The sequence below is a fragment of the Homalodisca vitripennis genome, chromosome 5 (assembly GCF_021130785.1).
Source record: "Homalodisca vitripennis isolate AUS2020 chromosome 5, UT_GWSS_2.1, whole genome shotgun sequence".
Classification (NCBI taxonomy): domain Eukaryota; kingdom Metazoa; phylum Arthropoda; class Insecta; order Hemiptera; family Cicadellidae; genus Homalodisca; species Homalodisca vitripennis.
In genome coordinates this window covers 24,162,635-24,177,324 of record NC_060211.1, presented here as the reverse complement: position 1 = coordinate 24,177,324, position 14,690 = coordinate 24,162,635, and the positions used below count along the sequence as shown (strand labels likewise).

Here is a 14,690-nt window from a genome sequence, read left to right as displayed (position 1 = left end):
ATTGAGTTAATACGGTATCAGTGAGCCAATGCGCCAACTACAGTTCCGGCAGAATATAAACGTTCACTCATCACTTCATACGCTACTACAGGCTAAACTAAACTTCCAATAAAAAAAATGATAAATTACAAAAAAAATATTCATCTATTTTCACACAACTTTCTCGCTGACAAATTTTGGCCTGACCAAAAAATAAAAAAAAATCCTCGCTTACTACTTTTTTCTTGTCATTGTAAACGCTATGTAAAATGTAAACAATAATCAAAATTATTTCGAAATTTTTTTAATATTTAAAATGTAACCAATAGATTGCCAATATTAAGAGCTTTAATTTGACGCATCTTACAGAATTGTACGACATTGGCTTCACTTTTAAAATCGCGAGAGGAAGCCGTAAAGGTCACTGATTTTCGCAGTCTGTTTTCATACTCCGCCGGGACAGTTTTTTTTTTTTTTTTTTAACACCAGCGAGACTGACTTTTTCATGCAGGTTAGTAGTCCGCGGCTAAGTCTACGGTTAAAAAACACAGCGAGACTGACTTTTTCATGCAGGTTAGTATCATTAGCATGTCGGTGACGCGAACTGAGGATTTTACCCTCTACCAAAACGCTCAACGCGCCTAAAGAAGTTTTCACTTTCAAAAATCCTCGTTACTACCTTTTTTCTTGTCATTGTAAAACGCTATGTAAAATGTAAACAATAATCAAAAATTATTTCGAATTTTTTTTAATATTTAAAAATGTAACCAATAGATTGCCAATATTAAAAGCTTTAATTTGACGCATCTTACAGAATTGTACGACATTGGCTTCACTTTTAAATCGCGAGAGGAAGCCGGTAAAGGTCCACTGATTTTCGCAGTCTGTTTTCATACTCCGCCGGGACAGTTTTAACACAGCGAGACTGACTTTTTCATGCAGGTTAGTAGTCCGCGGCCAAGTCTACGGTTAATCAAAAACACAGCGAGACTGACTTTTTCATGCAAGGTTAGTATCATTAGCATGTCGGTGACGCGAAAATCCGAGGATTTTTTACCCTCTACCAAAACGCTCAACGAGCGCCTAAAGAAGTTTTCACTTCAAAAATCTGGAATCTTGAATTGTTCCCTCCCCCAAATCAGCGACGATTGGTGACAGCGTCTTCTTAACTGTGTTTATCTGTAACTTGTGTATGTGTGATTGATGAGGAGAGTGGAAAATCTTGGGACTGCTTAATAATAGCGAAATCTGTTGTCCCTGTTGTGTCCCACCAACAACTACAACAACTTGTCACAACGTATACCCGGACTTCTTCAGTGTGACTGTGGTGCCCATCAATAATTATTACCGCCATATGGACAAGATATGTAACAAACTGTAAAGTGGTATCTTTATATTGCGTATTATCACAAGTTTAGCAAATATATGACATGTTTGGCTGGCTGTTATGAATGTAAACCAACTAACACCAGTCTGTAGATTTCAAATGTAGGCCTCATATAATAATCTAGTACAATTGAAATTAAAATACTTAATTATAACATATAATCTATAATGAACAAAAATTTAATTTTTACCCATAATATTGTACTAATGTGTTTCTTGTCAAGTGGGGAAACTGTCTATATTTTCCTTTTCATATAGTAGGATTTGGTAGATATATAAATGTATTGCAGAGAGAATATTTAGATTCATGACGCGAGATAAGTAGGAACTAAGTGATTTTTAGCCATACTTGTTATATATTTATATTGGTTTGCAATTGACATTAATTTATTCCTTGGCCTTTGCTTCATATTTCGCAATCTGTGGACTTGAATCACAATGTCCCAGTTTGTTCTTTCATTTCATTCAGCTGTAGTTAGGTTAGGTACTCGTTGGATTTATTTGGTTGGCATTTGATTAAGGGTTTCTTGAAGAAAAATAGAAGTACAATTTAATTATAAACTAACGTAAGTACGTTGAAGTGTTTTCTACATTTTTTAATTTCTTGCTCTCCAGTATATTTTTCTAATACAGAAGTATTATTCAGCTCTTGTCTCTATAGGCTAACCCTGAACTCACGATAAAGTCAATTTATGATACAAAACATTAATATTGTACAGTTTTTTTTTTTTTTTAAGAACATTAGACTTAATACAGCTTTTTATCCACTTAGAAGCTAGTGATTTTGTAGTATGTTAAATGTTGATACCAGTTTATGAGAACCACTTCCCATTTTTTGTGGATTTTTTTATAGAAAGTACTAAAATATTTTTTGTAGAGTGACTAGGATAGCAATATTTATTACATAAAAGTCAGGAAAGGCTTTCAAAACTATAAAAAAACGTACCCTTCAAGGGTGAAAATCCCACTTGTGTAGGGTGGTGAAACCTCAGATAAGGCTTATGTATGGCCCTGCAGCTCTGGGAGTTAGTCTGTTCCCCACAATCCAGTTTTTGAAATGTTGCAATTGTGTTCGTATGCTTAATAGTTATATACAACGTAAATTTGACTCACCTCCTGTAGTGAGGTACAATAATCCCTTTTTGTAAATGTTTGATTTCCATATGTTTTCAAAAACTTTTAGGCATATTAAGGTTGCAGTGTATCCTAATCAGTGGCCAACATTCAAATTAGTATTCATGAATAACGATCCTCGATATAACTATATAAACCAAATTACATAACAGTAGAACCCCAATTATCCGAATGAGATTGAAAAATATTTTAAATCATGTTTTTAAAGGTACATTGTCACATTGTTCTTTGAGTAATGAATATGTAAGAGTCGCATGCAGTAGTTGATCTTTCTAAATGCCAACTTAGTGTATAGTGATAGCAGATGGTACGGGGGGGGGGATGGGGAGGAATGACTCGCTCTGCCTCTCCACTCTGCTACTGTCACTCACTACAGTCAGCCAGTGCTTCTTCAACCAGCTGTAGGGTGAATTAATATATTGATTCAAAATTAATAATATATGTTCCGTAGTGTATTGATAATCGTGTGCAGTTCTACGATGTGTTTTAAGAGGAAACATGTAGTATTATTGTTGGCCAATAAAATTAAAATTATCGAACAGTTGGACAAAGGTGTCTTGGGTAAACATTTAGCCGAGGAGTACAAAGTGGGAACAGGGTCATTCCATATCACATTAACACAGGATATAAATATGACCAGGATTTGATGAAATTTGGTATGAAGGTAGCCCTCATATATATTAGGAAAGTTACCAATTTTCCCCCAAATATTTCCAACGGTTTCAAAGTTATGGCTATATAAAGTTTCTCAAATTCCACCGAAAACATATTTTGAATTCACCATAACTGTACTCCTAATTGAGCTAGAGAGATGGGAGTGGTGTCATTTTATTCAGGTTTATATGCCCCTACTTTTGATGTACAACACAACATAACTTTGTCATGCACAACAAAATTTTTGTAATCAAATTCAAAATTTTAATTTTCTCAAATGTGCATTTTTGACAATTTACAAATATTTTCTCTAAATAGTTTATATTTTTGTTAAGCGATTTTCAAAATAGGAGGTTAATGGGTTCATAGTTAGATAATAATGTAAGAAAGGGTGTTTACAAGTTTTTGTAAAAATGTCATACTTTGTGTCCTTACTTAACTTAATTTCAATGATGATGATTAACGTAATTATATTTTGAATACTTAAAAGAGGTTTGCCCCTCAGACAGCAGTTTAGTTATTTACAAAATAATGTTTTTTAGTTGAAAATTGTTTTGATTTTATAATACACTTTGTTTGACAATGTAAGGAGACACTCGTAAATAATACTCAGGAGACTGATCTAGATGATTCTTCAAGTCTGTGTCAAAAAAAATTTGTGATTACTCAGATGGATGTGCTAATCAATGTAAAAATGAGAAAAACTAATAGGCCTATTAATTATAAGCAACTGAAGTAGGACTTATGCTATTATAAACAAGATATTGGTGTAGAGGCAGTGTGTCATTTTTATGATACTATTTTGAATTTGAATTTTCAAAAATAAAGTTGTGACAAAGTACGTTTTACTGCACATAATAAGAAAGAACATTTATAACTGAGTAAAATAACCCCACTCCCACCTCTCTAGCTTGATTAGGAGATAAGCTATGGTGATTTCAAAATATGTTGGTTTTGGTTTTTTGGTAGATTTTGAAAAACTTTACATAGCCATAACTTTGAAACCATTTGAAATATTTGTGGTGCGGGGGGGGGGGGTTGGCAATTCCCCTAATCTATGTTACGACTATCTTCCTACCAAATTTCATGAAATTCTGAGGAGATCAAGTAATTTTTTTTATTGTAATGTATTGATTTCATACGGAATGACCCAACAACAATAATATTGGACATTTAAACAAATCAATCCTCCATTTAAACTTTGAATCTGTCCTCGAGAATGAAGATGGAAGTTCATCGAGGAAGTCTATCAAAACAGCAGAGAATAAATAAGTGGAAAAAGCTGTGTTTAAATGGTTCATGCATTAGCCAACATTGGGGAACCTCTTTCAGGCCCGATTATTTGTGAAAAAGCCATGCTTTTTGCAGAGAAAAAGAACACTGTGGGTTCATTTGCAGCAAGTAATGGGTAGGTAGCTACAAAATTTTAAAGCCAGACACAGGATCAGGGAGTTGGATTTAAGTGGAGAGAAATTTTCAGCAGGCCCTAAATCTGCTGAAAACTTAATTGAAACTTTTGAAATTGAATCAGCTTCTTATGACCCTGAGTTTTTATGCAACACAGATGAAACGCCTAAATTGAAAAGCCTTGCCAAAAACCATATTGGCTTCCAAAAGAGAATCAAATGCTTCTGGTCACAGCAAAGATTGTGTGACTAAAACCGTAATTGTGCTAACTCAACAGGAAATCACAGATTACTGCTACTCATGATAAAAAATATCAAAAAATCCCAGGGCATTAGAAAATCTTAAAAAAAAAACTTTTCACGATCTTCAAAAACTGAAAAAGTCATGGATGACTTCTGCTTTATTTACATATTGGTTAGATGAAGTATTCATACCTGAAATTAAAGTACATCGAAAGGCATTAGGAGGAGAAGGCAGCAAGGTGATGTTACTTCTTGATAATGCATTCATCCACCGCACTGAAAACCTTCTAGAAAGAGGACGATTTTGAGCAATGTTTTTGCCACCAAATGTAACGTGTTTCATACAGTCAGTGGACCAGTCGATTATCGAAACAATGAAACATCATTACAGGAGGCAATTGATTAGAAAACTGTTAGAGAATGAAGATAAAGATAAAGAAGGCATTGTGTCTCATCACAAAAAAATTAATTAAAAATATTGCTCGTATATGGTGGTGGAGGCGCACAATATGGTTAGGGTGACAGCATTAAGGAGGGCTCGGAAAAAATTGAGAGAAATTTCAACTAAGGAGTATCTACAGAAAAACAGCGCCAAAAAGAAGAGTGAAGAGAAAAATGATGAATTTACAGTTGAAGAAATCAAAGATTTCATCATAAACATTCCTAGATGTTCTGAGTTCAGTACAGAGGAAGTAGGCGAGTGGCTGTTACGTGATTCAACGGATTCTGGATTCTACATTCTCAATGTTGATGAACTCGTACAAATTGTTGTGACAGCAGGAAGTGATGACCCTGTAACCGGAAGACGAGAACTTCATTACCAAACCAGAGAAGAGGCTGACTGCAAGTGACGCATTCGCAGGCCTAGACACCTAGCTTAAATGGATGGATCGGCAACCAAAGTGTGACCATCTGCAACTGCTCACTATCAAATGAATGTGAGACTTGGTGGCATAGAATCGTTATGTACAAAAATATAAAGAATTTTACTGTGATTTAGTGTATTGTTTGTCAATAATAATGTAATGTAAACATTTTCATTGATATTTTTTCATAATAAATACCATATATGTTCTCCATTGTGTTTTGTTTGTAAGTATTTTCCTAAACAGACTTTTTTGAAAAAATTCCAATTATCCGTATTTTTTATTAATCAAATCGGGTCCGGACCTTATTAACCTATTACAGTACAGTTTGGCTGTTTTTATTCCTTAAAGTAATAATTTTATGATGAATAAAAACTATCTAGGTCATGTGTATTTGTAAAATGTATCAAATAAAACAGTGTCATATTTACCTACTTACTTTTGACTACTTTGAAGGATAAATGTGTCTGACGCCTTGTGACACAAATAAAACATGTACTTGTGGCCATTACAGATGGGAAGTATTAATGCCAGTAACAGGTTATTTAGTGGTAACTTATTACCAGGATAACATGTTACTAGCAAAACTGTTATTTCAGTAACAGCTGGGCTGAATGGTATGGGCATTACAAATGTTAGAATAACCAGATGATGAACAGTTAAGTGAAAGGTAGGCATTACCGAGAAAAAGTTTGAGGCAGGTAACTTTATATAAGACTAAGACACATTGTACATTATTCACAGCAGAGCTTAATTTACTACAGGGAATAGTATCTCACACAGCTATACTTACTGTGTGTTGCCATTACTAATCACTAATCATGAATGAGTGGTCATATCGAAATACACAGAAATCAGTGAAGCCAATTCAGAATCATTGATATCTGGGATTAAGTTGGTTTCAACAAGGGTAATAATGTCATAAGTTGCTACTGATTTAGCTCAGGTTTCGAGCTTACTTTTCAAATCGATTAGTGTTTAGAAAGAAACATAAAAGTTGCTGAGGTGGGTCATCATTGCTTACTCGTTTTTTGAATTTCCTAGTGAAGTGAGGTAAGGAACATTGTTTTTATACTTAATGGTAACATCTTCTCACCTTGTGACGCACACTCTTGCAGCTGGGACTTCAGTGATCACAGGAAATCCTGCTCACTTGAAGTCATATATCTAAATATCTTTATTGTAGAAAAACACTCATCCACTCATGCCACTTCCTCTTGATTAAAGTGTTGGGTGATTATTGGAACATCAGTTACACTATTCATAATGACTCAAAGGTCTAGGTTTAGAGGTGTTCTTTTCACAAACCCGGAAGGCCTTGATTCCAACAGGATTAAAATCAGGTTAGATAGTTAGGAAAATGTTTGGTAATAAGATCAATATTGTGTTTCTTTTCAAGATGATCAAGATACTCATTTAGATTATACACCATGATGTTTTAGGCTTGACGTACGTGCTTGTCTCAGCAATAGTCCCTTCAGGGCTTACAAAGTTACTTGATTTCACAATGTCAGCAACAGCTTTCCAACTGTTTAAACTTTGGTTTCTTGGTCTCTCAGTCTCTTGTTGAGTGACGTTAAGTTGCCATTGAGATTATTGACCTGAGTTTTCATCTCATCCACCTCGGTAAGAAGGGGATAGGAGTATCGACTTTAGCGGAGAGGCCAGATATCTTGCTTGTTAGTTCTGATAACTTATTAATATGTTTAAAGGTTGATTATTAGCACTAATAAAGTCATCATCCCTGCTGACCCACTTGTGGTACTCATTTGTCCGAGCATTTAACAAGCGAGAATATTCTGTATATGATAACTTTGCACAGTATGAGTGAAACCATCTTCACATGTTATCGTCTCACTGTAAAAATAGTGACACAGTGAACAAACATTTTTATTGTTAATATCAAGTTCGTTATTATGATTGAGGTTAAGATAAAAATTACAGATGAACTTGTTATATTGTGCAAATGAACAGCAAGGATAAGTATATCAAGGCTATTAGATGAGTAGTAGGTTATGTTTAAAGAGGGTAGTAAAGAAGAAAACTCATGAACCATCAAGCCAACTAATTGATTGTATTTACCTAGTGACTATGAGGAGAACTAGGTCAAGGCAAATGAGAGTCGGTTTAGAGGCTAGGCTTGTAGTTGGCAAAAACAGAAACAACATGATATCATAATACCTCCTTGTAGTAGCACAGAGTAAAAAAATGTTAACCACAGCCTGTTCAAGTTTCTACAGGTCATGAAGAAAGCAAGCCTGAATCAATTTCATGGGATCAATACATTCTAAGTAGTGCAGACATAACACTTGGTCATTTACAACACACTCCCCATCTGTAACCAGTGTATCTTTAAACTCAATATGCCTTCTCTCTTTTCTACAGACAAAATTTGTTATTGTCAATCACAATTTATAGGCATGCTAGAATAATATTTCAATAAAGTAGGAAAAAATAGCAATAGGTAATTTATTTCCTATGGTATAGCCATTTACAATGCGTATAATGTGTCATATCTTTAATTATAGGGCAATTTTTTTTTATTATTTTAACACCTACAATTTGTTTTGGTAATATTGGACCATTGTTGGACAAAAACAACCGCATAAAACTCTCACATACACAATAAATCATTTAAAAGCTCAATAGAAAATTGTAACTAATGTTTTGTCAGCAACTGTAAAGAATATTAATTTCATTGAATATGAATACGATTCTATTTTATCTTTTGGCAGTTTTCTCTAGAAACCTTACATTGTCTCAGTTACTATAGAACTTACAGTTCTTGGTAGTTAGTATACATACTTATTACCACATTGTCTTTCAATAAGTACACATGAAAGTTCTAGGACTGCCTGGCTCCAAAGATATTTCATTTTGACCCATGAATATAAAGGTTTGGAGACCCGATTAGATGGTTGATTACTAGATATGTTGTCACCTAATTCATCTTACATACAGTACTACCACAGCCAGGGCTGGTGCCCTAGTTAAAATACTCTTACCGCTTCTTACTACCAACAACTTGTTCGTTACCCCTCTCCCTCCAGACAGAAATGCAACAATCAGAAATTATTCCATGTCATGTTTAAATAACGTGACTAATTACCAATACAACAGGATATTTCATGTTCATTTATTTTATCCCAAATATAAACTGAAGTACTAGTTGCTTTCGTATCAAACTAATTAGATATTGTAATAAAAACTATACAGTGTCAAAAAAAAACTTCAAAACTAGAATGATGAATGAGTGATCTACTGATAGACATGAGTTAAGGTTTTATACATGAGGAATAAGGATGGAGATATACAACGATGGGACAATATGATCCACGTTGACATTAAACCCTCAACGCATTGACAGTGTCATCGTACCACATACTCACCCCTGCTCCCAGCGCTTAACACTCACACTGTCGCTGTGGTGTAGAGGGTACCTAAAAAGGCCTCTAAAACTTTAATCAAGTAAATTTGTGACATACCCAATGTTTACGCTGATATGATACTTGAACTAATGTTTGGATTGATCTGATTAAAGTCAAGTTACAAAGTAACACATGGACTTTAAGAGCGGCCGTCTAGTTTGCTTAATGTTCTAACTAACCGTGACTGTTCTAGATGTGTTATTTTAATTTGGAAACCAAATAAAGTGTGTATATATATATATATATATATATATATATATATATATATATATATATTTATATATAGATTCTGTAGATGTTTATTTACAACAAATTTTAATATCTTTGAATGAAGAGGTTTTTCAGATATTGGTCTTCCCTTATTGTAGTTGTTATTATATGTAAATATTGTGTTTATATATATGATAACACAATTATTATTACTATTATTATTGTTATTATTGTTTGGGGGGGTATATTATATATATAATCTAGTGTTACCAAAACGTTAATTTTTTATAAACTTTATCAATAATAATATCATCTTTTTTCTTCATCTTCCTTAGAAAAAAAAAGTTATACACAATGCAATAAACATTAATCTTGATTAAAAAAAATTAATTTGAGTCTAAAAATATACAAATGTTAAAATATGGCTCACCACCACAGTAAATTTGCTGCCAACTCAAGAGTTAAATTTGGTGAACATTTTCTCAATTTGATTAAGTATAGTTAGGGAGCTTAGATTATTGACTTTACCCTCCCTCTATATCTTGGAGGTCGCCCTGTACTGCAGGTCAAGGTGCATTTTGACTCAAGGCAGGGATGTTCACTCATATGATACTAGAGGTAGGGGACAACTACAGAATTTCAACCACACCAGAAGTACAGCCTTCGAACGGCTACCATCTCAAGTTGTTGTCAAAGTAATCAATTGCCTTCCTGAATGCAAAAAAAAATCAAAACCTAAATCTTTCAAGACTCGTCTAAAGCATCTTTTGGTGTCTAGTGCCTTTTTACACGATTGAGGAGTTTTTTCAATTTCAATACCGCTGGGGACAATTAGTAACCCCCCCCCCACCCGATATTCTGGTGTTTGAGAGTGTGATTGTTTGCATGATTGTTGAGAGATGTACATATGTTTGAGTGAGCTTCAATTGTGTATGAATGGCTTAGGAAGAATATGACGCAACACAATTGTAAAATTGTAACAAATGCAATAAAGAATTTATTATTATTATTATAGTGGTCTAGTGACAATTAAAAATATAATGCTGTGTACAGTTATGAAATGGCACAGTTTTAATTTATCATTACCAAATTGAATTGAGTATTGGAAGATTTTTAATAATAACAATAAATGAATAAAATATGTATACTGTATTCTCAAAACTAATGATACAACATTTCTCAAAATCCGTCAGAGTTTAACTTGAATTGTTATATTACTTTTAAACAATCTTATTAGTGTATTGAAATACCAGTAGATTTAAATATATTTCAAATGTTGCCAACAGTGTAATCCAGTGGCACCATCGCCAGTGATAAGGATAGGCCTTTACCTTGGTTTAAACATGATTCTTCTAGTAATATTTGTTTTTAAATAGTTGAATTCATTTTTGTGAATTATGAAAGCTAACAAGATGAATTTGTTTATTTTTTAATGTGTGTTTTTAAATATAGTTTATTATACTTATGGAAAGTTTATTGCATTCTCTTCCTTTTCATTAGTATGCTGAATAGGACGACCCCCTTCTACTTATTACAGCAGTTATTCCATTTAATATTTGAAATGTTTTAATAAAACACTTTTGTTGGTGGTTAACCATTAAGTTGAGCACCTCATTCTGTTGGAGCTGTTAAGCATTACCTTTTCACTTTCCTTTTAAAAATATTGTACATTTTAATACTGTTGTGAAATAAAATATCCATTATGTTGGCTTTTTAAATTCACAATAAAACCTGTATAAATGTGGCAATAAGAATAAAAATCTAAACAGCATTGATAATAAGCACTTTACAAGATGTCGGGTTTGCAAAAGTTGGAACAGATTTAGGGGATGTTCTGGTCTGGCACACTTCTAAGAGCCTCATGATGTGATGTTTTACATTATGTTTTGTCCAATTACAGATCGGTTCTAGGGGAAGTGGCAGATGGATTTTGAAGACACGACTGACACATCTGACTCCCAAGCTGTCCTAGTGGTTGAATTCAACAATCAAGCAACTTTAAATCATCAAGAAACTGTAGATAATGTTCCTATTAATGGATTAGAAAATAATTGGTAAGAAGTTTTTTTGGAATGTCTGTACAATATGTAAATTTTCACTCGTTAATTTATTGTAAAAATTTGGGATTTGTAAAGTTGACTTGTATTCATCACATATTGGATTATATTTAATTATAATGTAATTAGTGATATTATGCAGTCTCTTGGAGGCCAGTATGGAAAGGAATCAACAATTGGAATCGACAATAGGATTTTGGACATTGCCATCTATATATATTATAAAAAGGAAAGGATAAAAAAACGCTATGTTTCAAGGATTTAAATCTACCCTCTTCTTCAGATGTCTAAAACCTTAAATAATTGTGATGAATATAAAGGGTTCAATTAATTTAATTTAATAGTTTTCTATAAGAGAAAACAATAAAACAAAAAAGTAGTACAAAAAGGTGTATACAAAAAAGTGTATTACAATAAAAGCTTTGAAGCTTAAATTCAAAATTATTAACCAAATTAGATGTAAAACATTAACTGGCTAAGGGAGATAATTTCACACCTAAGTGATTGTAGAACACAGTAACTACCTTACCTAATGTGCATAGCAATGGTAGTTCAAACCAAACCGGTGTGTACTCCAGTAGCAAAATATTTTTTAATAAGAACCCATTAAATGTCCTCCTATTCTGAAATTTTGTATCTACGTAGTTAGTGTCAGTTATATAGTGTATTAACTTATTTTTAATTGAAGGAAAGTATTTTGAGATTTTCAAAACCGTGAGGATACAAAAGAATTCAAAACATAGTCAAGTAGTATATCAAATAGAGAGCATTTCAAATTGAAAAGAATTCCACAAGTTTAAGCACCCCTTAGCTTTAATAGGTTTTTAGCTGCATTGTTTATAAAATACTAAAAAATAACCAAAAACTTCTTTTTGTGGATTTTTAAAAGCTTGTCACTCAAAAACCATAACTAGTCTTGGTAAGTACAATTCCAATACAAAAAATTCATTAAAGTGTGAGGTGTCAAGGTCCAAAATTATTTTATTATTGGTTGATTTGAAATTGAATAACCTTGCTAATCATGTATTATTTGATTTTATTTAGTGGCTATTCATTGCCCAACTTTTTAGTTTTTTAGCTTTTTGTGCATGTTTATAAATTAGGGATTTTTTAACACCTGAAGAATAAGGTAGATTTCAATACTTAAAACATAATGTTCTTCTTTTTGCAAAATGTACTGACAGTAAATGTCCAAAATCCTGTTATCATTTCGAATCAACAGTTGTCAATATCAAACTTTAAACAAATAGGTAATGAGGTTTGACTCTGTATTCTCATGCTGGTCCTATTCTCAATAATTTAAACTCAACTAGACGACTGGTTAGGAGCTATCGTCGAGTCTTAGTTACCAGTAATGTAAGAATAACATAGCTATGGTGGGAAGGGTTGATTCAATTGAATTTTGAGTTTAGTTCCATTTCACCTTCCTTTTATTGCAGTTTCTGGTATATGACGCTGTCTCAGATTTGACTCCTGAACTCTGGTTTCATGTTGGTCTGAAGAGATCCAAAGAAAGTCAATTACAAAGAAGCTCAAAACAAAACTTTTACACTTTTTCGATATCAGCTGATTTTGATATTGTGACTTTGAGGAAATAGGACTGGACTTTCCTTAATGATACATTATCTACCTGTAAAGCAGCTGCTGGTGGCCAAGTGAAACTAATCTTATCAGTTATCTTAAGTCAACATAGCTCAGTTGATAAATGGTCAGGCTTCAGTTTTTGAGGTACCAGGTTCAAATCTCTCCAGTGACACAATATTTTTGCTTACATCAATCTGACTTTGGAATAAATATAACATGGTTTTGTGAACTGAGTTATTTTTATCTGGTGTCTTAACCATAGGAAGTGAACTTTTTATAATTAAAATTTTATAAAAGTTATATGTGAAAAAATTTTAATTTATTTATTTGATTATAAATTGTTTACTTGTTTATTGCTCAATTTTTATTTATTTATTCAGTTTTAAATTATTTGCTGTTGTTATTATTTATTGCATTTTAAATTGTTATTTATAACATACTAACATAGAGAAAAGCCAAACTTTGCAGAAAAATAAAAAATACACAGTTAACTGAAAAAACATTGGAATTGCTACAACCAAAATGATTAAATTTGTAATAGGCGATAAAGTCTTTGCCTAGGTCAGAGGATACTCTCACTGGCCAGGGATAATTGATAAAGTGGAAGAGGGTGGCAGGTACAAACCTACAAAAAACCATATATCGTTTTTTGGAACCTTTGACAGTACAATCCGTAATGAAATACATGTATATTCTTACACAGAAAACATTAAAGTATTTGGGCTACCGAAAACAGATCATTTTAGAAATAAAAACTCCAATAAAGCACTGGATGAAGCAGAAAAATATCTGAACCCCAATCAATGCTTGTGTGACAGTGACGTTAGCTCTCATAACCTGAACATCTTAACAAATGACAACTTCTCAGCAATCAGTTGCACACCAAATAACATAGGACAGGTGTTAGAAAAAACTAACAATTACCACTCTTTTGAGGAAACTGACTTGAGACTTCCGTAGCAATTCCGGAAAAATGCTCTCTCTACTTCTGGAAAACACTAAACTCAAAAATACTATTAATGACAAGTGCAATGAAACAGAGTATTAAACAACCAATTTCTACACTTATGGAGGAAACACTTTTTAAATAAACATTTACATTACTTGAAAGTAGCCAAATCAACATATGAACTTGAAATGGAAGAAAAACTGTCATCTAATGAAAACTGAATTCAAGACCTTGTTAAAAAATGTTCTGATTTGGAAGACAAAATTAGATTCCTAAAAGATAACTTAACTCATTAACAAATATTTAAAGAAGAATTAGTAATACAGGCTGATAATAAAAAAAACCTAATATTAAAGGTCAAAACATATCTCTAAATAAAAAAGTGTCTCTTCTAAATTCTAAAGTTATAAAACTAACGACCAAACTATTAAACATTAGGACAACTAAAATTAATCTTGAAGAAAAACATCACCAACCTTCAAGGAAAACGAAAAACATTTAAGAATATGAAGTACAAGATAAAAACAGACTCCTCACCAAACTCAAATTAAACTATGATGAAATTTTGCAAAAAATTCATAAATGAGAAGACAAAACAAAAGCCTATCTCACATCTCTCCTAACTAATGTATAGCACTATTAGAACACAAATGTAATCAGTGTAAAAGGAAAAAGTGAAGAACACATTAACCACTTCAACAAAAAGGATAACTTTACTCTTGAAAATACTCACCAACAAAACCATACCCTCTATCTTGGCGGAGATAACTGTCCATATTCTAAAATCCCGACCA

At 32.7% G+C, this 14,690-nt stretch overlaps 1 protein-coding gene across 3 annotated transcripts in view; it reads left to right on the top strand.

The window, feature by feature from the left end:
* The first annotated feature begins 1,803 nt into the window (after positions 1 to 1,803).
* Positions 1,804 to 14,690, top strand: part of LOC124361861 — a 48,906-nt gene continuing 36,019 nt past the window's right edge. For all 3 annotated transcript variants that reach the window (XM_046815902.1, XM_046815901.1, XM_046815900.1), the window contains exons 1-2: positions 1,804 to 1,931; positions 11,207 to 11,360. In XM_046815902.1, the coding sequence (XP_046671858.1) occupies positions 11,230 to 11,360 (131 nt within the window). In that variant the 5' untranslated portion in view covers positions 1,804 to 1,931; positions 11,207 to 11,229. The remainder of the gene's footprint in view (positions 1,932 to 11,206; positions 11,361 to 14,690) is intronic.